Raw genomic sequence first — 27,974 nt, forward strand, 5'->3', positions numbered from 1 at the left:
CAGTAAGGACAGCAGATTTCTTCCCCTGATAGAAATGTGTGAACCAAATTTAATGGCAGACTGGTAGCTTCACAGTCACCATTCCGAGTATGATCTTTTTATTGTAGATTTATTTAATTAACTGAAGTTAAATTCTCAAACTGCTGTGATGGGAATTAAACCACTATTTGGATTGTTGTTTACTCCTTTGAGTTACCAATTTAGGTATGTAACTACTTTGTTAATACCCTCTTAATTTGCATGTTTATAAGTTCTTAGTATTTTGATTTCGTAGTTAGTCAACAGCAACACAGCAGCACTCAAAGTAATTTTCAATTTCTGTCTGTCAGCAGTGGATCAGAGTCTGGCAGACTTATTCGGTAGTGGAACCCAGTGCTAAATAAGTACTTTGGACCTGTTTTTACAAAGGAAGAAGGTGCTTTCGAAGTCATGGTGAAAGAGGAGGCATTTGATGTTTTGGATATGCTAAAAATTGACGAAGCGGCAGTACTCGAGATTAGGCTACTTTGCTTAAGGTTGATACATGATCAGGAATAAATGATTCTCATTCAAGGATACTGGGGGAACTAGGGTAGGAATATAGAGGTACTAGCCATAAACGTCCAATTCTCCCTGGATGCAGAATGGTGACAGAGTACATTAGAATTCCAAACATTGCTTGTCTGCTTTGATAAGGTAAAGGGCAGTTGCTGAGGCTATTATGATTGTGTATGTAGACTGTCAAAAGGCATTTGATAAGTAACATAACAAGTTTGGCCCATGGAGTAAAAGAGGCAATATGGATGCAAAATTGCTTAAGTGACAGGGAACTAAGTACTGTGTCCGGTTGTTTTTCAGACTGATGGAGGGTATGTATTTGGGTTTATTCAGGATTGGTGTTACAACTCAGGCTTTTTTTGATTAAATATTACTGACCTAGACGAGGGTATACAGAGCACTATTGCAAATTGACACAGAACCGGACTACGAGGAGGGCTGTGGTAGACTTCAAGGTGGCATAGAAAAGATGGGGCAATGGATGGAAACACGGGGATCAGCTTTAATGCAGAGAAGTGTGATATGCTTCATTTTGATAGGAAGAACAAGGAAAGACACTTTAAATAAAAAGGTACAGTTCTAAAGGGAACTGAGAAATGGGGCAACCTCAGGAAATGTGTGCACAAATCATTGAGCAATTAATTAATAGAGCATTCATATTCCTTCGCTTTATAATTAAGGAAATAGAGAACACAAACAAGGGTGTCATGACAAACTCAGTATACAGTATCTATTCACAATATATATCAATGATTTGTATGTGTGGACCAAGTATAATATTTCCAAGATCGCAAAGCTAAGCCAGAGTGTATGTTTTGACGAAGGTGTAAATCCTGGAGGATTTGGACAGGTTTAGTGGGTGGGCAAGAACATGGTAGTTTGAATATTATGTGGAAAATGGTCAGGTTATTTACTTTAGTCTAAGAAACAGATATACTGAGTATATCTGAGCATTTAGGAAGCTGGAAAGTGTAGATGTACAGATGGACCGAATCACTCTTGTCCATAAGTCACTGAAGGCTACCATTCAGGTGTTTGAAATAATTAGGAAGGCTAATGAAATGTTAACCTTTATCGCAAGACTTGAGTACAGGAGTAGAGAAGTCTTTCTTCAGTTGTGAAGGAGCTTGGTTAGACTGCACCAGGAGTACTTTGTGCAGTTTTGGTCTCCTTATAGAGTTATTCAGCGCAAAGAAAATGCGTCCACGTTGATAAGCTATCCTAAACTGATAAAATGCCATTTGCGAACATTTTGCCCATATCCCTCTAAACCCTTTTCTATACATGCACCCATCCTCCACCTGATAGGGCCATTCAAAATTATGGGGTATTTGGAGTCGATTGGAAAAGTTTCCTCCCATTGCTAAAATGATCCAGAACCAACCGATATTGATATAAAGGCTGCAGAGATAGTGAATGTATTTGAGGTCATCTTTCAAAGTTGTGCAGAAGTGACTGCAGATTGGAACGCTTTATATTGTAATCTCGGTGTTCAAGTCAAGAAGGAAAACAAAAGCTAGGAAATAAAGACTTGATAGTCTGATGTCAGTAGTAGAAAAAAAATTAGAACATCTTTTTATAGGATTATTGGATATTGGTCGAAAAATAATTTTCAATTGCATGGATTTATGAAAGGAAAGTAGAATTATTGAGGATGTTAGCACAGTAATTAAGGGAAATATGTAGAAGTGATGTATTTGGATTTTCTGAAGACTTTTGATAAAGACAGGCGAATGATAAAATTAAAGCACCTGGGATAGAGGAATGGTTAACAGGCACAAAGCAGAGAGTAGTGTTCAGTGTGCCACTCAGAGGTTGGCGGTTATAACAACTGGGATACCAAATATTGTGAGCAATTTGGGTGCCATACCTCAGGAAGGATGTACTGGCCCTGGAGCAGTCCAGAGGAGTTTCACAAGAATGTTCCCAGGAATGAAAGGCTTAACACTTGAGGACTCTGACTGTATACTCGATGGAATTTAGAAGGATGAGGGGGGGATCTAATTGAAACTTACAGAATACTGAACGGCCTGGACAGAGTGGAGGTTCGGAAGATGTTTCCATTCGGAGGAGAGACTAGAACCCAAGGGCACAGCCTTTGAGTAAAGGGAATATCCTTTAGAATAGAGATGAGGAGAAACTTCTTCAGCCAGAGAGTGGTGAATCTATGGAATCTGTTGCCATAGAACGCTGTGGAGACCCAAGTCATTAAATATATTTAAGACAGAGATCGGTTTTGTTTTCAAGGGGATCAAAGGTTATGGGGAAACAGTGGGAGAATGGGGTTGAGGAACCTATCAGCCATGATTGAATGGCGGAGCAGAGTCGATGGGCTGAATGGCCTAATTTCTGCTGCTATCTCTTATGGTCTTATGATCAGTTCTTGGATCTCAACTGTTTACAATTTATATCAATTGCAACATATGTAAGAAGATACAAAACTTGGAATGAGAATTGGGAGGATACAAAAAGGTTGATTTTAGAGAGGCTGAGCAAGTTAGTAAGAGCATGGAAAATGGAATATAACTTGGACAAGTGTGAAGTTATCCACTCTGGGAGGAGAATCAAAAGTGAACAATGTTTCTTAAATGGTGAGAGATTGGAAAGTGTTGATGTACAATGGGACATGAGTGTCCTAGTTCAAAAGGCACTGAAAGCTAACATACTGGATATAACTTGACGGCAAATAATATGTTGGCCTTTATCACAAAAGATTTGAATTCAGGCACAGTGAAGTCTTGCTTCAATTTTATGGAACACTGGTGAGACTGCATTTGGAGTTTCATGTGCAGTTCTGGTCCCTTGGCTAAAGATACTTGCCATACATGGAGTTCAGCGGAGGTTTACCAGACTGATTCCTGGGCTGGTGGGACTGGGCTGTAAGCAGAGATTGAGGACACTGGAGTTTAGAAGAGTAAAGGTACCAATCTCATAGAAATTTATTGAAGTTTTAAAGAGATAAATAGAGTAAATCCAGAAAGGATAATTCCTGACTTTGGGGTCTAGAACCAAGAAACATGGACTTGAATAAAAGACCGGCCATACTACAAGAACATCTTTCCTCAGAAGGTGGCAAATCTGTGGAATTAGTTACTCCAAAGGTCTGAGGAAGCTCAGTCATTGGGTAAATTCAAGGCATTGCTTGATAGATTTCTAGTTACGCATGTCGTTGAGGAATATGTGAATATTTGGAAATATGGCATAGAGTTGGATGATCAGCCATGATCTAGAATGGTGAAGCAGGCTTGAGGTGCTGAATAGCCTACTGCTGGCATAAATTTCTATGATCTATCCAATGTGTTACGCCCTTCACCACAGCTTTTGTTTTTTGCAAGAATTTTGATGAGTACCTTATCAAATACCTTCTAGAAATCAGTACAGTACATTGACCATTTCTGCTTTATTTGCAATACATGTTACTTAGTTGAGCTTGAATAGATTGAATAAACATGATTCCCATTGATAAAGCCATGTCAACTCTGTCTGATTACCTTGAACTTTTCAAAGTGCCCTGCCATAACATATTGCTTCGAACAGCTTTCCTCTGACAGATGAAAAGCTAACTGACCTGTAGTTTCCTGCTTCCTGTTACAAATTAGATAACAATCTTTAAAATTGATAAAGCAATTACAGGGAGATTTTCTCATGGTGGCAGATCTGTTTATTTGAATTGCCTTTTGAAACTAGTTTGTGTTATCACTTGTGTACCATTTGCTAATTATTGTAAATTGAAATACATGTCCATTTTTGTATTGCAAAAATATACTTTTTTCCTTCAAAAATCTTTATTATATTATACAATTACTGAAGCATTTCTGTACAGTCTTTGCATACCATAAACAAGTAAACACTGGAATTCAGCATTCCTTGCAGTTGCAAAAAAAACCCCCAAGGCATTTCTTCCTTGTAGAAGACCATATTATTTGAATTCCTACTAATTAGGCCTTTTTGTATAAAGGACATTTGTAACGTCAATACAAAAGTAATAATAATCCTCTTTAACAATAAGTGACAGTATTTTAACGGTGGTTTTGGTCATGATCTCGCACTCTGGTCAGTTCTAATCCTTGAGCCACATTGACTGGAGAGATGGTGAGTTAAAGACTGGATTTTCTTCTTGAAGCCTGGGAGAATAAGAGTGGTTATTCCAGCACTTTTGAGTGGTCAGTTTATCAGCAGAACTTTGAATGCACGCCAGTGACCTGTCGTCTTTGCAGCAGAGGAGACAGAGCATGTTGAAAATGCACATACACCACTTGAATAAAAGAATAAACTAAGTTTCTCTATCTTTTCCTTCTAATTCTTGCTTGTAAATCTTTTATAAGCACTAGTAAAAGTTATATAGTCCCAGGGCATCTTAGACCTGTTCTGTCATTTAACCTGAGGATCATCATACCTCAAGCAAAAGGAGAAATCGAGAAGCTATGATAACCTCAGCAGGAGGTTAGGGGCAGGAATTGAACCAGTGGGGTGGGCATTATTCTGCATTGCAAACCAGCCGTCCAGTCATCTGAGCTAACCAACCCCACTAAGCACTATTAGTGACGTAGTTTCTTTGTGATGCATCGCTGGAGGAAAGAATACCATGTTTTTAAAGCAAAGAGCTTGTTCCCACATTAAAATGCAAGTAAATCAGCTCAGTAATAGAATTTACATCTTGAATGTTTGATCCTACACCTAGCTTTCACTTTTTATGCACCTTAAGTTTAAACACTTTATCTCTTTACTGTCAGAATTCATCCACATCTGGAAGCTTCTTGAAGAATGTAGACTGAGGGTCAATTGTTCTTCGTAACAATTTAAAAATAGGACCAGGAGCAAGCTATTTGGGTATTTTAAACCATACAGTATTATCATAGTGAGTCTGATTGTGGGTATAATAATGAAAACAAAAGATCAAGACACAAAAAAAGGGCAGTAAAGCAAATTGCAAGAGGGATACAGCAGTTTACAGAGATAGTGATCGGTTAAGTGAATGGACAAGGAGATAGCAAATGAAGCATAATTTGAGGCTGAGTATAATGTTCACCTTGGAAGGAAGAACAATATTATTTAAATGGAGAAAAACTGCAGAAAGCTGTAACACAAATGGATTGGGGGTACATGTGTACAAAATAGAATACTAACACAAAGATTCAACAGGAATCAAGAAGGCTAATGGATTGTTGTCCCTTATTTCAGGACTTGGAGGTGCTGGTGTTGAACTGGGGTGGACAGGGTCAAAAGTCATTTCCGTGGGTGGGGGGGGGGGGTGTTTATAGATATGCACAATCTTCTTGGAGATCTCCACTACCGCTCACCACGTACACGACAAATACTCATGTGACTCAGCCAATCTTGTCTTCCTCATAAGCTGCAGGCAAGAGTGCCCAAGGCATAATATATTGGTGAGACCACACAGACACTAAGACAATGAATGATTGGACACTGTGCCACAATAGCCAGAAGGAATGTTCCTTTCTAGTTGGGGAGTCACGGACATTTGGCCTCTAATCTTTGGGTAAGCGATCTCCAAGGCGGCATTCATGATACGTAACAACACAGAATGGCCAAGTAGAAACTGATAACCAAGGGTCCGTACCCATGAAGACAGCTTCAACTGTCGTCTTGTGTTCTGTCATGCTACATGTGACCTTACCATACTGTTTTCTAAAATCATCTTTACTGTCCTGTTTTGACACCATCACCCCTTAATAACTTGCAATCCCTCTATCTTAATTAGTTTGATGTGGAGATGCTAGTGTTGGACTGGGGTAGACAAAGTCAGAAATCACATGATACCTGGTTATAGTCCAACAGGTTTATTTGGAATCTCAAGCATTCCGAGCTTAGCCCCTTTGTCAAGTGTACTGAGAGGGAAGCACACAGGGTTTGAGGACAGAGTGATCAAAAGGTCATACAAATGGTGTTAGTGGAATGTTGAATAATAGGTCTGTGCTGGTGGCCAAGGGTGTTATACAGTGAGTAAAGTGTCAACAGCTGAATAACAAGCAAAGGAATAACCTCTAATCTGATTAAATGAGGCAGAGAGATGATTACAAAAAATTAAAAATCAGGTGGCACTGGAGACGAACCAAATGACTGGAAAAACGTGGAACCAAAACAGAAGGAGCTGGAATCGCCAAGCAGGTCCAGCAGTATCTATGAAGAAAAACCAGAGGAAGAGTCACCAGACCTGTTTGGCTTTTCCAACTCTTTCTGTTTTTGATCCATGATATTCCAGTCATTTCTAGCACCACCTTATTTTTAAAATTTGTAATTATCTCTCTGCCTCATTTAATCGGATTATAGGTCATCCCTTGGCTGGTTGTTCAGCTGTTGACACTTTACACACCGTCTAACACCCTTGGTCACCTGCAGAGACTTATTATTTGACACTCCACTCACACCATTGTATGATCTTTTGATGTTTGTGCCCATAAATTGTGTTCTGTGTGTTTCCTTCTCACTTTACATGATGAAGGGGTTATGTTCCAAAAGCTTGTGATTTCACATAAATCTGTTGGACTATAGCCTGGTGTCGTGTGATTTCTGATTCAATTAGTTTGTACAGTTTTGGATTACTTATTACTTTGGTTAGACCCTCTGTTTGCGACTCTCATCTTATTCCAGTCATTTAGTTTGTTTCCAGCACCACCTTATTTTTAACTTTTTAAAATCATCTGTCTGTCTCAATCAGCTGGATTATAGGTCAACCCTTCACTTGCTATTCAGCTATTGACACTTTACTCACACCATCTAACACTCTTGATCACCTGCAGAGACCTATTATTTGTCCTATCAACACTCCCCTCAAACCATTTGTATGATCTTTTGATCTCTTTGATTATAAAATCTGTGCTTAAGGTACTCTCTTTGCTTCACTTGACGAAGGGTCTGCGCTTTGAAAGCTTGTGATTTCAAATAAATCTGGTGTTGTGTGACTTTTGACTTTATTTCGAGGGCATTGGGAGTATAAGGCGAGGGGAGTCTTCCTGTAACTGTACAAGTTGTTGGTGCGACCACATCGGGAATATGTGACCAGTTTTGGTCCCCTTATTTAAGGAAAGATATTACTTGTAAGCAGTTCAGAGAATATTCACTCAAATGATCCCCAGCATAGAGGAATTGCCCTAGGAGCAAAAAATTAACAAGTTGGGAATCTACTTACTGGAGTTCAGATGAATGAAAAGTGACCTCATTGATAGACACACAATTCTTAAGAATGTTAATAGAGTAAATGCTGAGCAGGTGTTTTCCCTCATGGGAGAGTTTAGGGCCAGAGTGCCTAGCCTCAGAATAAAGGGGCACCTATTTAAGACTGAGATGAGGAGGAATTTTGTCTCTGAGGATTGAGTCTTTGGAATTTGTTGTCTCGGAGAATAATGGGGCAGAGCCCATGTGTAAATTTAAGACTGAGACAAATAGATTGTTGATTAGTAGGGAATCAAGGATTGTGGGGAAATGGAGAAAAATGAATGTCAGGAGTATCCTATCAATCGTGGTCCTATTGAATGATGGAGAAGGCTCGAGGGACTGAGCAACCTACTCTTTCTTATGGACTCATTGTCCATCTGCAGATGCTGAAAATCTGTAGCAAACACAAACAGATAGTTCTGGAGAAACTGAGCAGGGTTTGGCAGCACCTGTAAAGAGGAAAAACAGCCAGTGTTTTGTGTTAGGTCTAAGGTATATTTCAACTTCTTAATTCCCCTATAACCTCAAATGCCTTGTATATCAAAAGATCTGTCCAACCCAGCCTTGAATACTTTCAATGGCCCAGCCTCCACCGCTCTTTGGGATGGAGAATATCAAAGATGAATAACTTTCGGAAAGAAGAAATTCCTCTTCACCTCTGTTGTAAATGGGAGACCCCAAATTGTGAATCTGAGCCCCCTGGTTCTATATCTTCCCAAGAGAGAAACACTCTCTCAGCGCTGAAGAAACCTGAAAGTTTCAGTCTTTTGTTTCAATAAGATCTACTCCCTATTTTTCTAATTTCCAACAGGTTTGAGTCCAATAAGCTCAGCCTTGTAGCTGCCTGATGACAATCATCCATAGGCACCTCTGGGAACTTTCAGTGTTGCAGGAACATTTATTTTTCCTTCTCTTGCAGTGTCTCGGGCCTAGAAGCTGGATAAGATGCAGGATTGCCAGATAGTAATTTTATGTATTGGATGATTTTTTTTCCACCAGACCTATGCTATCACTCCAGAGGAATATAAACATTTGTAAGTTAGAGAATTTTGGAGTCCAGCCCACTCCAGAAACTTCAGTATATAATTAGGGCTGATTGCCCAACCATTAGGTCAAAGAGTGCTACATTGTTGGAGCGATTTATTTCAGGCAAAACTTGAAGTCCCTTCTTTCTCGAAGGTGAATGTGAAAGATCCGATTGCACTACTTCAAATCACTGCAGGAGTCACAAAAAAAATCTGTGGTCCAAGTTCAGTAGGAAATAGGGAAAGTGATTGGAATGTTGGCCTTCATTTCAAAGGGAATGGAGTATAAAAATAGGAAAGTCTTGCTAAAATCTATACAAGGCACTGATCATGTCACAGCTAAGGTATCATGAACATTTTGCTCCCCTTTCCAAAGGAACAATGCACTGCCATTGTAGGCAGTCCAGAGAAGGTAAACTAGGTTGTTACCAAATATAGAGGGATTTTCGTATTTGGAGAGGGTGAAATGTAATCATTAGAATTCAGAATAATGCGAGAAAACATTATTAAAACATAGATTATTCCCAGGGTTAAATGCAGAAAGGTTGTTTCTCCTTGTGGGAGATTCTGGGGTATGAGAGCATTATCTCAGAGCTTGCACATTTAAGACAGAGAGAAAAATAGTGAACTATTGAAATCTTCACAGCAGAGGGCTGTTTAGGTTGGATTATTAATGTTTCAAGTTTGAGAGAGAGAGTCAGGCAGATATTTGATCAGTAAGGGGATCAGGGATACGGGGATAAGGCAGGAAAGTGGAGTTGAGGACTATCAGATTAGCTATGATGTTAGTGTGTATCAGTGCAGTCATGATATATGAATTAAAACATAGAATTTGGCCCTCAATGTTGCGCTGACCTGTGAAACCAATTTGTAGCCCATCTAACCTACACCATTCCATTATCATCCATATGTTTATCGAATGAACATTTAAATCGCCTTAAAGTTGGCGAATCTACTACTGTTGCAGGCAGGGAGTTCCACACCCTTACTACTCTGAGTAAAGAACCTACCTCTGACATCTGTCCTATATCTATCCTCTTGACATCTGTCCTATATCTATCACCTCTCAATTTAAAGCTATGTCCCCTTGTGCTAGCCATCACCATCCAAAGAAAAAGGCTCTCACTGTCCACCCTATCTAATCCTCTGATCGTCTTGTATGTCTCTCTTAAGTCACCTCTTGATCTTCTTCTTCTTCTTCTCTAACGTAAAGTCTCTAGTCCCTCAGCCTTTCCTCAAAAGACCTTCCCTGCATACCAGACAACATCCTGGCAAATCTCCTCTGCACCCTTTCCAATGCTTCCACGTCCTTCCCATAATGCAGTGACCAGAACTATACGTAATACTCCCAAGTGTGGCTGCATCAGAGTTTTGTACAGCTGCAACATGACATCATGGCTCTGAAACTCAATCCCTCTACTAATAAAAGCTAACACACCATATGTCGCCTTAATAACTCTATCAACCTGGGTGGCAGCTTTCAAGGATCTGTGTACGTGGACACAGGTCTCTCTGCTCATCCACACTACTAAGAATCTTACCATTAGCCCAGTGCTCTGTATTCCTGTTACTCCTTTCAAGGTGAATCACCACACATTTTTCTGCATTAAATTCAATTTTCCACCTCTCTGCAGCTTATCTATGACCCTTTCCGTGCTGACCACAACTCCACCAACCTTTGTATCATCCGCAAATTTACTAACCCATCCTTCTACACCCTCATTAAGGTCATTTATAAAAGTGACAAACATCAGTGACCCCAAAACGGATCTTTGAGGTACACCACCAGTAACTGAATTCCAGGGTGAACATTTCTCATCAACCACCACCCTCTGTTGTCTTGCAACGAGCCAATTTCTGATCCAAACTGCTAAATCACCCTCAATCCCATGCCTCTGTATTTTTTGCATTAGTCGACTGTGGGAAACCTTATCAAACACTTTACTGAAATCCATTTACACGTCAACCACTTTACCCTCATCCACCTGTTTGGACACCTTCTCAAAGAACTCAAGGTTTGTGAGGTATGACCTACCCTTCACAAAACTGTGTTGACTATCCCTAATCAAATTATTCCTTTCTAGATGGTTATAGAACCTATCTCTTATAATCCTTTCCAACACTTTACCCACAACCGAAGTAAGTCTCACTGGTCTATAATTACCAGGGGACAACATCTCTGCTTTTCCTGCACCACTCTGATCTAAACTCTGGTTTCCAGCATCTGCAGTTCTCACTTTTGCCTAGTTGATTTTAACCTTACTGCAAATCCTCTTGCAAGGATGCCTACCTTGAAGAAGTTCTCCTCCTCTCTCCACAAGAATCTCAGTGAGTCTCTCTCTCACTGCAACCCCCAGATCGTCATCCCTGCCCTGAAGCTCTTCCTACCTGCCAATCTCCCTTCCCATCTATCCGCTCTACCCTTCCCTCTGACTTATCACCCCCATTCACCTATTGTACTCTTTGCTACCTTCTCCCCAGCGCCCCCCCCCCCCCCCCCCCCATTTATCTCTCCACCCTGGAGGCTTCCTGCCTCTATTCCTGATGAAAGGCTTTTGCCCGAAACGTCGATTTTCCTGCTCCTCGGATGCTGCCTGACCTGTTGTGCGTTTCCAGCACCACTCTGATCTAAACTCTGGTTTCCAGCATCTGCAGTCCTCATGTTTGCCTATTTGCTATCCTCCAGTCTTCTGGCACTATTCCTGTAGACAATTACAACATAAAGATCAAAGCCAAAAGCTCTGCAATCTTCTCCCTAACTTCCCGGAGTATCCTAGGATAAATCCCATCTGGCCCAGGGGACTTGCCTATTTTCGCACTTTCCAGAGTTCCTCCTTATGAACCTCAATCCCATTTTAGTCTAATAGCCTGTTCCTCAATATTTTCCTCGACAACATTGTCTTTTCTCTTTGTGAATACTGACAAAAAAAAATTCATTTAGCACCTCTCCTATCTCCTCAGACTCCACGCACAACTTTCTACTACTGTCCTTTACTGGCCCTAATCTTACTGTAGTCATTCTTGGCCTATTAGGCTATTATTGCCTAAGGACAGGACAGTTGCCCCTCGTGAATCTTTATCCCTTAACCAACCACCCAGAGCAGTTAATCTGATCATTATCACAGACAGCAATGTGATAATGATCAGATTAACTGCTCTGTGTGGTTTTTGGAAAGGATGAGCTCAGAGCGTGTTGTCTCAACATATGTAAAATATTAATCACTTGCTCTGTTAGATGCCAAGCTCTAGGCTCCCCGTTTTTCACTAAAACATTCAAGTTAAACCAAATAATCATTTGACGTGGGACAAAGGAAAACTTAAGCCAGACTCTCTTTATCTCTGTGTGCAGCCTTATGGCATTAAATTCTGTCCTCTAGCCTTTTTAAGTATTTGCAACATTTCTTTAGGCATTTAATTTTATTTTGAGATGAAGTGCATTGATTCAAGAAAGGAATCCTGAAAACACATTCTTCTGGTAAACTGCTTTGCCGCAGTATCACAAATAAATGCCTTCAACCTCAAAACAAACAATTTTAGGTAATTATGATCTAAAATTATTGAATAGCTCATATTTCCTCATTCTTTATGTGCTATTCACTTTTGTTGTTATTAAAATTCCTTGCACTTTGTACTTAATTTAGTTAAGACTTGTGTTTCTGAACAAAGTATTTTTACTGTTGGGCGCAGTAAATGTGAAGTGTCAGTGTACTTTTTCAATCAGAATATTTAGTGATACATTTTCTAACAGTCCCACAGTTTCACTGTTCAGGTTATCTCATTGTTACAGTGTTAACTTTGCTGTACCATTGATAATTTACTTTGTCAAATGTGCAAGTATTACATGAGATCCAGTCAGTTGTGGTACAGACTCCACAGGTTCACTACCCTTATCTCTGCCTTAAATGGGCGAGCTTTGAGATGATGCTGTCTGATTCCAGAGTCTCAGTTCACTTAATCACTGGCAGAGAATAGCAGAAAAAGATAAATTTGATTTTTGAATATACAATCTAAAATCTAAAGACTTGATTAGATTAGATTAGATTAGATTACTTACAGTGTGGAAACAGGCCCTTCGGCCCAACAAGTCCACACCGCCCCGCCGAAGCGCAACCCACCCATACCCCTACACTTTCCCCTTACCTAACACTACGGGCAATTTAGCATGGCCAATTCACCTGACCTGCACATCTTTGGACTTTGGGAGGAAACCGGAGCACCCGGAGGAAACCCACGCAGACACAGGGAGAACGTGCAAACTCCACACAGTTAGTCGCCTGAGGCGGGAATTGAACCCGGATCTCTGGCGCTGTGAGGCAACAGTGCTAACCACTGTGCCACCTTGATCATTAGCTGGGATCAAAGAATGACACTGTTGATCTGCTAGTTATGAATAATTTAGGTTATTATTGTACTGACTGCATTGTGTAACTGAAAAATAGCTGCAGCTGACAGATTCTTTTGCATTGAGGAGTATTTTGGTTATCTTATCTGCGATAAAAGGGCCTTCTGATTAAGTTAAAAATCACACAACACCAGGTCCAACAGGAAGCACGAGCTTTCAGAGTGCTGCTCCTTCTTCAGGTAGTAAGGTGTAGATAATGTCATAAAGCACAGAAGTTGGATTTGACAATGACCACATTGATTGAAGTTAGGACTTTAGTAAGGCATTTGACAAGGTTCCCCATGGGAGACTGGTTAGCAAGGTTAGATCTCATGGAATACAGGGAGAACTAATCATTTGGATACACAACCAGCTCAAAGGTAGAAGTCAGAAGATGGTGATGGAGGCCTATGACCAGTGGAGTGCCACAAGGATCGGTGCTGGGTCCGCTACTTTTCATCATTTATATAAATGGTTTGGGTGTGAGTCAGAGTATTGAGTACAGGAGTTGGGAGGTCATGTTAGGGCTGTACAGGACATTGGTTAGGCCACTGTTGGAATATTGCATGCAATTCTGGTCTCCTTCCTATCAGAAAGATGTTGTGAAACTTGAAAGGGTTCAGAAAAGATTTACAAGGATGTTGCCAGGGTTGGAGGATTTGGGCTATAGGGAGAGGCTGAACAGGCTGGGGCTGTTTTCCCTGGAGCGTCGGAGGCTGAGGGGTGACCTTATAAAGGTTTATAAAATCGTGAGTGGCATGGATAGGATAAAAAGACAAAGTCTTTTCGCTGGGGTGGGGGAGTCCAGAACTAGAGGGCATAGGTTTAGGGTGAAAGGAGAAAAATATAAATAAGACCTAAGTGGCAACTCTTTCACACAGAGGGTGGTATGTGTATGGAATGAGCTACCAGAGGAAGTAGTGGAGGCTGGTACAATTGCAACATTTAAAAGGCATCTGGATGAGTATATGAATAGGAAGGGTTTGGAGGGAAATGGGCTGGGTGCTGGCAGGTGGGACTAGATTGGGTTGGGATATCTGGTTAGCATGGGCGTGTTGGACCGAAGAGTCTGTTTCCGTGCTGTACATATCTATGACTCTAAATGACGGCATGTGGGTTGAAATCAGAAATAAAAGAGGACAGCCAATCTGTCCAGGATGTACTATAGATCAGATAGTGGACATGGGATAGAAGAGCAAATAAGCATTCAAACTTCTGAGTGCAAAAGCAATAATGGTTGGGAACTTCAACTACTATAGTATCAATTGGAATATGAACAGTATGAAAGACACAAAGGGCACTAAATTCCTTCCATTCAAGAGAACGTTTTACTGAACTACCATATAAGGAATCTAATGAGTGCAGACACAATTTTAGATTTAGTCTCAGGGAATGAAGCCAGGCAAGTGCTTGAACTGGGTAACCACTTTGAAGGTAGTGACCATAATACAGTTAGATTTAGCACTTGTCTCAATTAGAGTGGAGCTCCAGCAAAACTCAAAACTTGACACAATTTGGGACAATACAGCCTGCTTGATTGGCACCTCACCCAATGTCTTCAAAATTCAGTCTATTGCAGACACAGCAGCTGTGTACCATCTACAAGATGCATTGCAGCAATTCACTAAAACCCCTTTTGAACAACATCTTTCCAGTGTATGATCTCTACCATCTAGAAGGACAAGGCCAGCATATGCATGGGAATATCATCTGCACTTTCAATTTCAGTATCTGTTGTGCTGAAAGCTCTCCTGAAGTAATCATATTCTTCATGTTCTGAGATGTAAAGCTGAAGCAATCATTTGAAGCCTTAAAACTAGCAAGAGAGTTTTAATTGTGTGATTTTAGCATCAGGAGATTTAGCAGCAGATGAGATGAGATAGGGTGGACTTGGGTGAAGTTACAGAGATGAATACAGTGCTCTTAGTGATGGTGTAGATATGCGGCTGGCTGCTTGTCTTGGGATTGTCTTTGATGACTTGATTGCAAACAGCATGCTTCAACTTCATACAGTTGTCAAGGAGAGGGTATATTTGTTGATTGACAGTTCTAACTGACAGGCTTAATTTTAATGTTAAATATTAATATTGACATTGTGCATGGCAGTTCCATAAGAAATGAAACTTGGCCTGTTGAGTCAAAACAAGTGCAATACTCTTGCCTTTTGCAAAGAACAAGTTTTTGTGTATTAATAGGTAGCTTCCAACATATGCAAGTAAACCACACTATGAGCCTGACTGACCATTGGTTGTTAGCATAATTCTTCGCACACTTAGGATTATCCTGCAAAGTTTATCTAATTACAGAATCACGTCTAAGGTTGGACACTGCATTGCACATTTTGCAAGTCCAGATTGATTGGATATATTGCAAACTCTCTCCATAGATTCTGCCTGAATTGCTGTGATCTCCAGCACTTCTTGTTTTCCAATTCAAAGGGAAATGCTGTTTGACATAATCTGCCAGTCTTTGGGACTATAGCCAAATACCTAGCATTACACTGGCACTGAAATTCATACACCATATTTCACATTTGTAATCAAAGATGAAGCAAAACCTGGTAGTTAACTGTCAATCATTATGAACAGGAGCATTCTCCTGTTGCAGCACCTCTATCAATCAGTGTTCACTTGCCAAGTAATGAACGCGCACATCTTGTTTTGTTTAAAATAATGTTTTCTCTTTAAATTGATATTCTTGTGAATTGTCTTGATGATCGCAAGGCAAATCACTGGGACAAAATTTTTTCAGTTTTCAGGAATACTCAAATTCTTTGCTACCAAATGACCATTTGGTAGAGTTAGGTGTTCTTACTTTATTTAACTTGCGTTATTTATCTATTTCCCTATGCAAAGCAATGCTCTAAACTTGACCTTTTGTTTGGGGATTTTTGATGCTGTCTTCATATCCCTCACCTTTGCAATTGCTGTCTCACTTTATTTAAGGTTTTTCTTTGATTTGTACAGAAACCAACATACTACAATCAAAATTGTTAAGGTAGACCACGTTGCACCTAATTCAACTGTCGAACTTGACAAGATTTATTGTATAGTTTTGCTTTTCAATGCCTGAGAATCAATAGGGAATGAATGAATATCTTGTTGAAATGTTTCTTTTCTCTATTCCAAGCCGTTCAGTTACAATGACAACAGGCTATTTTGCAAGTAGCTCATTTATAACTGAAGTCAAAGTTCTTGAACTATCCTTGTTACTTCTTTTTATGAAGCAGCAAGTACAAAGTTGTAGTTTTTGAGAAGAAAGGTGACTTTGGATTGAATATAACACCTTCCATCATGATAGGGTGACTCTAAACTACTTTACAGATAGTTAGAAGTACAGTCAGTCAGGGTCATGTTGGGAAACAAATGATAGAGAATATGTGCATTGTAAGGTCTCTAAGACATCAACAAGATGTGTGATTTAATAATAAAGCTGGACAGTATTAATCTTCTGCTTTGGATACCGACACTGCAAAGTCCTGTTCGTTGATAACTGGGGTCTCGAGCTACACTTGCTGGAGCTGTCTCACAGACCAGTTTTGCCATATGTCATCATATATAGTGGTGGACAGTTAAGAAACTAATTGGGAGCCAAAGCCTCCAAAATCTTTGTGTGGCATGACAGAAGATGTGTGATAGATATGAATTTTAATATTATTTATTTTTGAGTTCGGATTTTAAACTGGTGGATTTGGTCTGAGTTTATGAAGGAATTTAATGAATAACCTGTCGGTATTTCTTTTAAAATCAAGATGACAGAGTGTCCCTGGAGTAATAATGGGAATTTGTTTGCATTGTGAGAGTATTATAATTGACAGACTGAACATTGAAAAACATTAGCTTGCCTTTGGTTTAGAAGAGCTGAAAATGTGTTGCTGGAAAAGTGCAGCAGGTCAGGCAGCATCGAATGAGCAGGAGAATCGAGGTTTCAGGCATGAGCCCTTCCTTGGGGCTCATGCCCGAATCGTCGATTCTCCTGCTCCTTGGATGGTGCCTGACCTGCTGCCCTTTTCCAGCAACACATTTTCAGCTCTGATCTCCAGCAACTGCAGTCCTCACTTTCTCCTTTGGTTTAGAGGAATCAAGAATTGATTTTATTTTATTAAAGGGAAAGCCCATAGCTTGGAAAGCTTTTGGTTTCAGTTTTGCAGAAGTTTCTGGCTTAAAGATGTTTGAGAAAATTTAGGAACTAGATTTCTTCAGTGTAAGGATCTTGGCTGAAGTTCCAGGCTATAATGGTTTCATGTAGACCTTTCAGGGTTCTAAATAGCTGAGAAAATCTAATCTGTGTGTGAATAATTAGTAAAAGGCTATCAAACTCTCAAGGCTGGGATTTGAAAGAAACCGGTAAGTCAAATGTGATGTTATGGAGAGGGGAAATATTAGCAATCTTTGAGAAGATTTGTAGCTCGGGTTGATGATGATATTTCTTTAAGTTAGGTCACTGAGCTGGAAGGTTTGTTTTCAGATGTTTCGTCACCATGACTAGGTAACATAATCAGAGAGAGTCTCTGGTGAAGCACTGATGTTATATCCTGCCACTCTTCTGGTGTTTGTGTACCTTAAAGTGATGGTGTCTGGATAGATGGGATTGCATTTTTGCCATGAAAATCTTTCAGGCTGTGTTTTATGTAAAAAAAAAAGTCTGGTTTATATTATTTCAGCTTAATTTCTTATGCATAATAAGCTAAGGTTTAATTGTTAAGACTAAATCTGCAGTATATATGCTTGTCATTCAGTGAAAAACTACATGATTAAGTAAAAAAAATACTGCTAGGCCAGATTCCAGTCTTACATCTGAATTATCCAAGGATACCATCAGCTGGGATCATAACAATGAACCGCAGGGGTTAAGAAAATGGCTCACCTCCAACTGAAGGACAATTTGTGTCAGACAATAAATACTGGCCTTTCTATTATGTATACATCCCGTGAATGAATTTTTAAAGCCATCTGTTAATTTAGTAATGTTGGTTAAGCGGTAGGTATTTGGTTAGTGCATGAGGGTCATCTGCCATACTCTTTGAATAATGGCTCTTATTTCACTGGAGAGGGATGAAGGGGCCTCAGTTCAGCATCTGATTTGGAAACAGCTCCTCAGATGATGCAGCGTTCCTTGGATTGACTGCCTAGACTATATGCTCACACTTCTCAAGTAGGGCTTAAAGCCATGGACTTTCTAATTCAGAGGCAAGAGAACCACCAACTGAGCCGTGGCTAACGTGGAGATAGCCGTGAGGATTTGTACAAGAATAATATACTGTTTTCCACCTTTAGCTTTATGCTTCTCCTGTGAGTACATCCAAAATTTCAGTATTTAGAATTTGCAGCATTTTTAAAAACTCTGCATTTCTGTTGCTAACAATGTGAATAACCTCTCACTTCCCCACATCTAGCATCTCGTTACTCACTCAAACTGTCTCTATATCTCTTTGTAGCCTTTTGTGTTCTCCTCACAACTTGTATTCTCATCTACCTTTGCATTATTTTGTCACTTTGTGACTAATTTGAATTGAGAGCCCGATAAAGTCTTGATGAATCGAATGACATAAGAATTCCTGCACGATTCAAGTCAAATATAGTTTGGTGATGTGCAAGGTAGTCCCAAGGTGGCAAACCTGTGGCCTCATAGATGACAGGAGAGAAACTGAATGGGCAGTTACAGGATGCCTTGAGATTTTTAGCTTTTTGGACAGGCTACAAGCTTTAAAGAAAAAGGTAGAAATATTCAGAGCATTTCCTATCAAAATCCTATCATTATAAAAGCCTGAAACACTTTTTCTGTTGATGGCTGCTGGGTCACTGCTCTAAATCCTTCTGCCTTTTTCTTTTAAACTTGAGAATTTCCTCTTCAGGTACCTAGAAATCACGAGTTGTTTAAGACGGCAGCTAGTCTCATATTGTCCATTTCCAATTTTGACTAATACAGAGTAGCCAGTGCAAATGTTCAGCTTATTATAAGCATCTGGAATTGGGACTTGATATTCTGCTGGCAGGACTAATTGATGACTTTGACAAATTGGAATTTTGAGTTATCCCATTTGGTTGTATCACATTTTCACTGTGGCAGAGACCCCAGCACTGACTGTTTTGATACTTCACTGATCACGATCTGCCAACTTTTGAATGCTCCTAGTCTCTTATATCTGTCTATTGGTTTCTCTCCATTAAGCAATCCTCTATTCATAGCAATATGTTACCTCAACGTCCTGAGCCCTTACTAATTCAAACCCTGCAGATGTTGGAGATCTGAAATAAAAATAGAAACTCAGCACATCTGATAACATCTATGGACAGAAGAGCTGAGTTAATATTTTGAGTCCAAAATGACTCATCTTAAGAAGAATCTCCAGTTCTATGGAAGTCATATTAGATTTGAAATGTTAATGCTGTTTCTGTCTTCACAGGTGCTGTCAGACCCTCTCAGTTTTGACAGCAGCATCTGTTTTTATCCCTGAGCTCTCGCGTACTAACCTTTCCTTTGGTGTTTTATTGAGTGCATTTTGGAAATCCAAATATACTATAAACTCCTCTTTATCTTTCCCACTACATGTTCAGAAAGCCCTAATAAATTTCCAAACATTGTTTCCCTGTTGTAAAACTATGTTGATATTTATCAAATTATACTATAATTTTCTCAGTGTGTTGTTAAGATTTCCTTAAGAGATTTTAACATTTTACGACTGATGCAGAGCTAATTGGCCTGCAGCTCTCCATTTTCTTTACACTATCCTTTCTTAAATTGTAGTGTTGTATTATCTCTGCAGCTCTTTTAGAATTTCATTCAGTTCCTAGGCTGGGTCAACTCCTGTGATTTTGACAGATTTTAGTCTGAGTTTCTTCAGTACTTTTTCTCTTGTGATATAAATGACTTTAATTTCCTTATCATATTAGCCCCTTGGTTACTCTTTATTTCTGGTGTGTAATTTGTGTCTGCTACTGTGAAGGCAAATGCAAAACATTTATTCAGTGTCTCTGTCATTTCCTCATTGCTTATGATGATTTATCCTGCTTTTCCTTCTCTGGGACTGATGTTTACTTAGCTACTCTCCTTTTTGTGTACCTCTAAAAGTCCTTATTTGTTTTTATATTCATGGATCATTTGCTCTCATTATATTTATTTTCCTTTTTATCAATTGTATTGATGGCCCTTTGCTGGTTTCTAAAACACACTCAATCTTCAGACATAGTACTGCTGTTTCCAATATTTAAACTTCTTCAGTTAATCTAATACTATTCTTAATTTCCTTTGTAAGCCATGGACAGATCCTTTTTGCTGAGTTTTTATTTTTCCATTTATTTTTGTTGAATATTTGAATTGTTTTCTTAATTCATACTGTTTGTTTATTCTGCACCTTGTCATCTATTTACCTAATCAGCCTTAGCTCACTGTCTCCTCTTGGCTTTGTAATTGATTTTGTTTAAACTCAAGATTCTCTTTTAGGACCAAGTTTATTGATTTCAAGCTTAATATGGAATTCAGTTACATTGATTGTTTTCTTATCAAATCTTTTCCCTTGAGATTACTAATTAAACAATTCTAACTGCTCAGGAAATCTAAAGTAGTTTTATTTATTGGTGGTTTCAATGACAGTACTTCTGCTACTATCTCTGAGATTGTATTGACAATAAAGTTTTTTTGATCCTGTCATCGAACCCTCCCTTCCTTAATAATATACAGAAGGGCTCTGGTATAACACAGTGGCTGAATTCCTCTGCAACCCCGTGCTATAGAAAATCAGTCTATAAAACCGTGATAGAAGATGAGGCTGTGGAAAACCGCGATAGAAAATCATTTACCTGTTCAGTAGAAAGTTTGCTTTATCCAGACAATGTCCACAATTTGTCGATTGCGTTATCGGCAATTTGTATTGACGAAACGTGTGTTATACTCAACTTGTAAATCAAGTTGGGTTTGACTCTAAATTTTCTTAATGTACAAATAATTCTTTTGTTGTGCAGTTATTTAACTGAATGAGCATTGATACTCGTTATTGTTTTTGAAAAGAGTCGGTGATGTTCACAATCTTGCATCACCAATGTTACTAGAAATTAATCTCTCTTTTCGTGATGACAAATTGGTAAGTGGCAAGTTTTCTATTATTTGAATTTTTTAACATTCTCATTTCTTTCAAGCAGATTGGAAAAGGTAGCAGCGTTTCTTTATCACAGTCCAGTCCTTCAACTACAACGAACCCTGTACATGGTAACAGACAAGTAGGTATCAAAATTTCATACTGATACAGATGTGTAGCATATCATGATGACCATAAGGTAGCAACATAGATTTTTAATTGGTTCCTAAGTGTAACCTTTGTATAAATCTATGGGACCTCGCGAGCTTCATGTTTCCTTCAAAGTTTCTGGCTAATACTAAACAGTAGTCCATCTTGTAACTGGTATCAAGTTACTTATATGTGTTTAGCATAAGCAGCATTCAAACGTGGAATCTATTGATACTTCTACAAATTGACCGGGACAGCACTGATACTTAACTTAATTTCCCGTCCACTTCAAGATGCACTCTGTGAGAAACAGACAATTTAGGATGCAAAACTGAAAGAAAAAGCTTCAAACTCTAATGTAAAATAACCTCTTCCCTTAAAAATCAAGAAGCTGACACACAGTAGAGAATTCCTTGAGGTAAATTAATCCCTTAAAAACTTTATTTGACTCCCAGGTAAGGAAATTGATTACGATATCTACAGCTATAGAGTACTACAGTCCAGTCCTGTTAGGTGTATAACTGATTTTTTCCATGTTCTTCATTTTCCCATGCACTGTTTGTCAGAGATTGATAGTCCCTGTGAAGAAAGCTGTAGTACCTTTTGAAGTTATTTTTCTAGAAAATTGCTGTTATTTGCTGAAATAATAAAATAGTGTACAGTTGCCTAAAAAACTTGGATTACAGCATGGGCTTTGCTTTATCTGTAGACAATATATGAATAATTAACAGATTCACGTTTGTAATGGTGAGAATATTATCCCCTCAAAGCTATACACTTCAGGAAACCTCTCTGCTGGAAGTCATCCCCAGAAAAAATAATTGCATATACAACTTTTAAGTATACATGTTTTAAAGGAAGTGTCTATAACACTCAAGTCAAAGTGGATTGAGCTGTTAAAGAAACTTATTACCCAGCTGGATCAACAGTTGGGATAAGCTAAAGTTATGAGCGAGAACATCTTTCATTAATTGGATTGTTAGGATTGCATCTAGCTACTATAATTATTGAAAAATCATTTATGCAGTCATTACATTTACTGGGCTGAATTTTATTTAGCTGAGGAGGTGAGTCTGAAAGTGGACTTGCTGGCAATTTCCCATTTCTGGCTACTGTGCTGGTTTGCCAGTTTGGTTCTGCTTTAGTGCCATTTTAGAACAAGCTGGGTTGTGGGAGGGGATTGGTGACAGCTACCTGCCTGTGCATGTCCAATTAATGATCCTATTTAGGCTAGTCTGCTAATGCAACCTAAAACCCTAGTCCTCTGTTGAGGCCCTTGAGGGATGGAAGTGGAAAACTATGGGCTTGTGCTCCATCCCATCCCAGATTTCCAATAGCTGCTACAGCCACTGGCTGTCCAATAAATGTGTTGTGATTTTTAACTTAATCATTTGTCATTTAACCTTAATCTTGGTTCGCCCTTTTCTCAGCCCAAATTTTCTATTTTGTCAAGGATTGGGAGAGAGGGAAGAATGATTGTGTGTATATTGTCCAAATTATGACCAATTTTTTTTTTTCTGTCAGTTCTCCGCTTTAGCATGATATTGCTGTATTTAACAAACTCTGTTTTTGCTTTTCTCTGTTTATGTGAGAGATCAATTTTATTTATCTTTTTTGCAGCCAAAAGTTCATCAGTGAAAGCTGACTTTATGGGGTAGTAGCCTAAGACAGTGGTTACAAGTGACACTGGTACTTGCCTTCGACTGTATGATGGACTGCATCGATAAGATGAAAACCTCTGCTCTGAAGACATGAGGAGCTCTCCCTCTCAGCCAACACCTCCTAGCGGCCTTTTCCCCCATTCTTCTAGCAATGGTGAATGAGTGTACGATGACTTACCAATCATTCCTTTATTGTAGGAGCGAAAACCCTATCTCACTTGCTGTGTTTGGTGGTGGTTTAGGGACATCCAATATAATAACGCAATGTAACAAATTCTAGAAAAGTCGGGGTAATCATGATTTTATTCCCCCTTGCCCCCTTCCATGGGGATAATTATAATCTGCAATGTTAATCATGATCTAAATGACTTGGCAAAAGCATAAAACTAAACGTCATCACAATCTATTTTTTATCTTGATGTTTTTTAAATTCTTGACAATTGGCAGGATTTATGGAATCCACCCTGATTACAATTTGTATCCCTATAAGTTTTATATAAAGGACATATCCTATCACTAAAATGTTTTGTGACTTGGCAGGTCTTGCGCAGTGTGAGACATTTAAGGAAAATGTCTGACCTTTGTTGTACCAGCACTCACTTTAGTATTGCATTTGTAATTTGAACCCTGAAGAGACCCAGTTACCACGAAACAATTACATACATTTTTACATAATTTTTTTGCTGATGGCAAAATTTGTTCTACTTGTGACACAAGTGGAATCTTGAGATACTATTTTAAACGATGAAGAGGGTAATGGAAACTTGATTGCTGCCAGCTTTGTATGAAGATGTTACAACAAGGTGGAGTTTTCTAGCTTTATAATGTCATGAGTGTATTTGCAGGGGGACTGTTGAGAGATAAGTCGAGAGCAAGGGTAAAGGAAGTGTTAATGATATTTTATTATTCAGTGTTAAAAGTGCACTTATTTGTGATGGATCCTTCCCAATTAGAAGGGGACAGGTATGGATTAAAAAAGGACAAGAATGTTCTTATTAATAAGGATGGATTTTTAAGGTTTTTAATAATGGATAGTAGTTAAAAGAGAAGGGCATTCTGTAAAATAAACTAAAGCTGGTGTGCAGAGACTGTTAGAATGAAGTTATGGCACAGAGAAATATTTTTCTTAAGCTAATCATCATCCACCCAGTTGTTCCTTCAATTGTTCGTGTTAATTTTCTTTAATTTATGATTTATCATTTTATTAATGCTCTAACTGACCAGGATAGGTTCAGACATAGAATTTAGGAACGTCAGAAGTTGTGCGTTTATATATTTTTAAAATAAATTTGGATTGAACTTTTGCTATGTACATTTTGTTAGACTGAAAATTGTGTACATATCTGTTGTTATTTTTGCACAAATGTTTGTCATGGTTAGCTTAGGAGCTTATAAGTATTTTAATTTTTCTAATTTATTGTGGGTTGTTATAAAACTACAGGGGGTGGGAAATAAATTCCCAATAATTAGAATAATTTTTTTATATATATATATATATTATAAAACAAAAGCTGATGTCTGTCGTGAATACAAATTTTCCTTCTGAAACTGGCTGTGCTCATCAGAAACTGCTAAAGGGCAGTGAGATGCAAAGGTAGTCCATGACTGAAGGGGACAGCTTGGAAACTATAAAACGTGTTAGTGCTTTACCCACATAGTGGGTTTTGGTATTGTATATTAGACCAGTACAAATCATGGACATAATGCATAAGCCTGTCAGCCATAAAGAGACAGCAGAAATACTGTATGCCTTCTTTTGTATTAATGTAACAATTGTATATAAAGCTGATCAAAAACTTTGTAGAAAATAGTTTATACAGCATTATTATATTATTGCTGAATCTCAGTGAATTCTTGGGAAAAGAAAGTTTTTCTATTTACACCTTATTTTTTTGTTACACTGTTGACCCATGGCATTTTGACAAAACTCTGGGTTTTGCATTGCTGGTCAGTCATGGGTGTGTTAATACTGCTGTTGCACAGACAAGAATTTGCACCTGCCTCATTGTGCTTTCCTACTGCAGATTTCAATTTATACCCCATTCAAAGATAATGAAAGCATGTAAAAATAATCCTGCGTGCCATACCGTAACTGGTCTCCTTTTTGTAAATGGATTTAATAACACTACGTATTTTCAATTTGCTTTGTGCACTTTTCTTTTTCATCTCTTCCACTACCAGCCCCACTCCCACAGCAGTGTCATTGCATTCATTTCATGCCTATCTTCATCTTTGTGGTATTGTTAACAGAATGATGTCTAGAATAGCTGTAAATAGTTAATTTGATGGCATACAGAGAAAATAAATTGAACAAACCTTGTTTCTGATTGATACTGCCATGGTTCAACACCCAGCTTGGAGACATTCTCTAGTGAGGGATTTTGTTTTTGTTTTGTAACAGGCTTTGTAAATAAAAAAATAATTTATATGTTTGTAAGAAGTACATTTTCCTGTTGTATCTTTACTTCAACTTGTTCAGTTGTTCTGCTTTATTTTTCAAACAATGTGACAAAATGGTTGTCACGATAATTTACATAGAATTCGTGTTTATGAAATAGATTTTGGTTTTGCATCAGTACAAATAATCCCATGGAATTTGAGATTTATTCAAATGTGGTTGATATAACTTCTGAGAATTGCTGCTGCCCAGTTTCAGCCTCACACCACCTGCAAGACAACTATGATAGATGCAACACCAAGCTTCTGTTCCCAGATTTGTCCAATAATAGCTTTAAAGATAATTTTAGAACTTTTAAATGTTAATGATGACAGTGTTCAATGTTTTCACATTGAATCTTAATTGGTATACAGATAACAATAAGCCAGGTTTAGTATGTACATAGCATGTAAGCAGAGCTAACTTGATCTGGCCAAAGAATAAAGTAGGTGTTGGCAGTGTAGCCTGAACCTACACAACACAGCCAGCAGATGATCAGCTAAAACCCACCATTCAATGACATCTGGGACATTTTTCAATCTTTCTTTAGGCTGAGAAACCTCTATCTGTGCAACAAATCTTTAACCATCTCCTTTCTAGCAATTCTAACACTGACATCCAAGCTCTGAATCAGCTGAACCCACTAGTTGAAAACAAAAAATGGTGGAGATCACAATAGGTCAGACAGCATCCATGGAGAAAAAGAAAGTTAACATTTGAGTCTAGATGACTGTTCTTCAGAGTCAGACCCACTGTGATCTCCAGCATTTTTTGTTTTCAGTTCAGATTCCAGCATCTGCAGTAATTTGCTCCAACATTGTGTTGAACCCATTAGTTGGTCTGCTGCCATTATGTTTAATACAATTCTGCTTAAAGTCTTTTGGCAACAGATTCTAATTGAAGACATATGACTAGAACTTCAGTACTCCAATCTGCTGTGTTTTTTTCCTAAGTTAAATAACAACTTGTATGGCCAGAGTGTTAGAATAGAGTAGCCTTTATTGTCATGTGCACTCAAATGAGTGAAAAGTTTCTAATGTCATCTCTCAGCACCACCTTAGGTACAGATACTTTAAGTATTGTTACAGGATTGAAATAGAAAAAAAAACATTCGCATGGGAATACAGAGTTTAAAAAATTAAGAATGATAATAAAAAGTGACTACAAAGTCCTCGAGTTGTAATCTTTTCCAACATGAGTCTGCATTTGCCGGGCTTCAGAAAACAACTTGAGATATATAATTCTGATTACAGCATAAATTATGGGAATTACATGACAATCTGATCATTTCATTTGATATTAAATTAAATATAAATTGTTTCTATTAAGAAAGCTTTAAAGGGAGAAAAACTAGTCTTTTTGAAACTTAAAATATTTCAGTTAGCAAGCTCATTGGAAGTGAATCATTTCTGAGGACCCTTTGTTACATTCCACTGTGATTATGTAGTCCACTGTACAATATTCCATCAGTGGATTTCATGTAAATTAGATTATTGATTGACAAGTGAGTCAAATGCAAGAGGCAGACAAGTAGAGGCCAAAATCTAATCAGATGGTGAAACAGGCTTAACAGACTGAATGGTCTACTCCTGCTCCTATTCAAATGTTCTTCTGTCTGTGCTTGTTCTCTTTAATGGTTCATCATCTCTATCTCTCGACTGTAGCCATGCTTTATAACATTCCACAAGCAGGGCACAAATTTTAAAGAAAAATCTATAGAAGTAGTGGAGGGGTTTAACTAATTACTTGTTGAAACATATTTTCCTGTATTTATTATCTTCTGTACAGCTCAGCATTTTGATAGTCTGTTTTCCAGGCATTCTTCAGGAATTCTTTTCAACACAAGACAACTGATCAATAATAAATAGATTTCAAGTAGATCATCACCTTCAATTTGTGCTAGTTCACGCTATCACATATGTAGGTGAGAGATTAGTATGAGGGTATCATGATTTGGGTGCCAACTTGCTTGATGAAATCTATATTTTGTCAAACTTTGTGCCCTTCTCTAAAATGAGAGTGAAAGGGTATCTCAAGGTTATGCTTCATTCATTCAATTAATTTAACTTAATTTAACTTTAACATATGTGTATATGTCAATACTTGGACCACTTCCTAATGTCCTGCCTAAGATGGCATCCTTACTTCTCTAGGCATGGAAAATCATAATAACTTTTATGTAAGTACCGTAATGGTTTTACCCGCTCAGTGTGAGCTTGAATTCAAATAAAGGAATCTACACAATTACGCGCTGACATCAAACGAGAACAAAATACTGGATAAACTAGAAAATGACGACAAAAAAGGTGTGAGTATTGAGATGTTCTCTGGAAAATTTATATACAATGTTTGATTTCAGGGCTCATGTAGCAGGTTACTTCAGTGATTGATGTGTCAGAGATATCTGGTCAATTTTGATTTGAACTGCTACTCTATTATAGTAATTCTAATTCACTACTTCAAATTTGAAACCACATTATAAATTTGTGATTACCAATAGTTTAATCTAATTCTGAATATTTTCCCCAGATAA

At 38.3% G+C, this 27,974-nt stretch overlaps 1 protein-coding gene across 14 annotated transcripts in view; it reads left to right on the forward strand.

Moving 5' to 3' along the window:
• Positions 1-25,449, forward strand: part of LOC140458257 (ataxin-7-like protein 1) — a 247,119-nt gene extending 221,670 nt beyond the window's left edge. For all 14 annotated transcript variants that reach the window (XM_072552630.1, XM_072552631.1, XM_072552633.1 and 11 more), the window contains 2 exons: positions 21,258-21,335; positions 22,964-25,449. In XM_072552630.1, the coding sequence (XP_072408731.1) occupies positions 21,258-21,335; positions 22,964-22,981 (96 nt within the window). In that variant the 3' untranslated portion in view covers positions 22,982-25,449. The remainder of the gene's footprint in view (positions 1-21,257; positions 21,336-22,963) is intronic.
• The last annotated feature ends 2,525 nt before the right edge of the window (positions 25,450-27,974 follow it).

This window comes from Chiloscyllium punctatum, chromosome 32 (assembly GCF_047496795.1).
Source record: "Chiloscyllium punctatum isolate Juve2018m chromosome 32, sChiPun1.3, whole genome shotgun sequence".
Classification (NCBI taxonomy): Eukaryota; Metazoa; Chordata; class Chondrichthyes; order Orectolobiformes; family Hemiscylliidae; genus Chiloscyllium; species Chiloscyllium punctatum.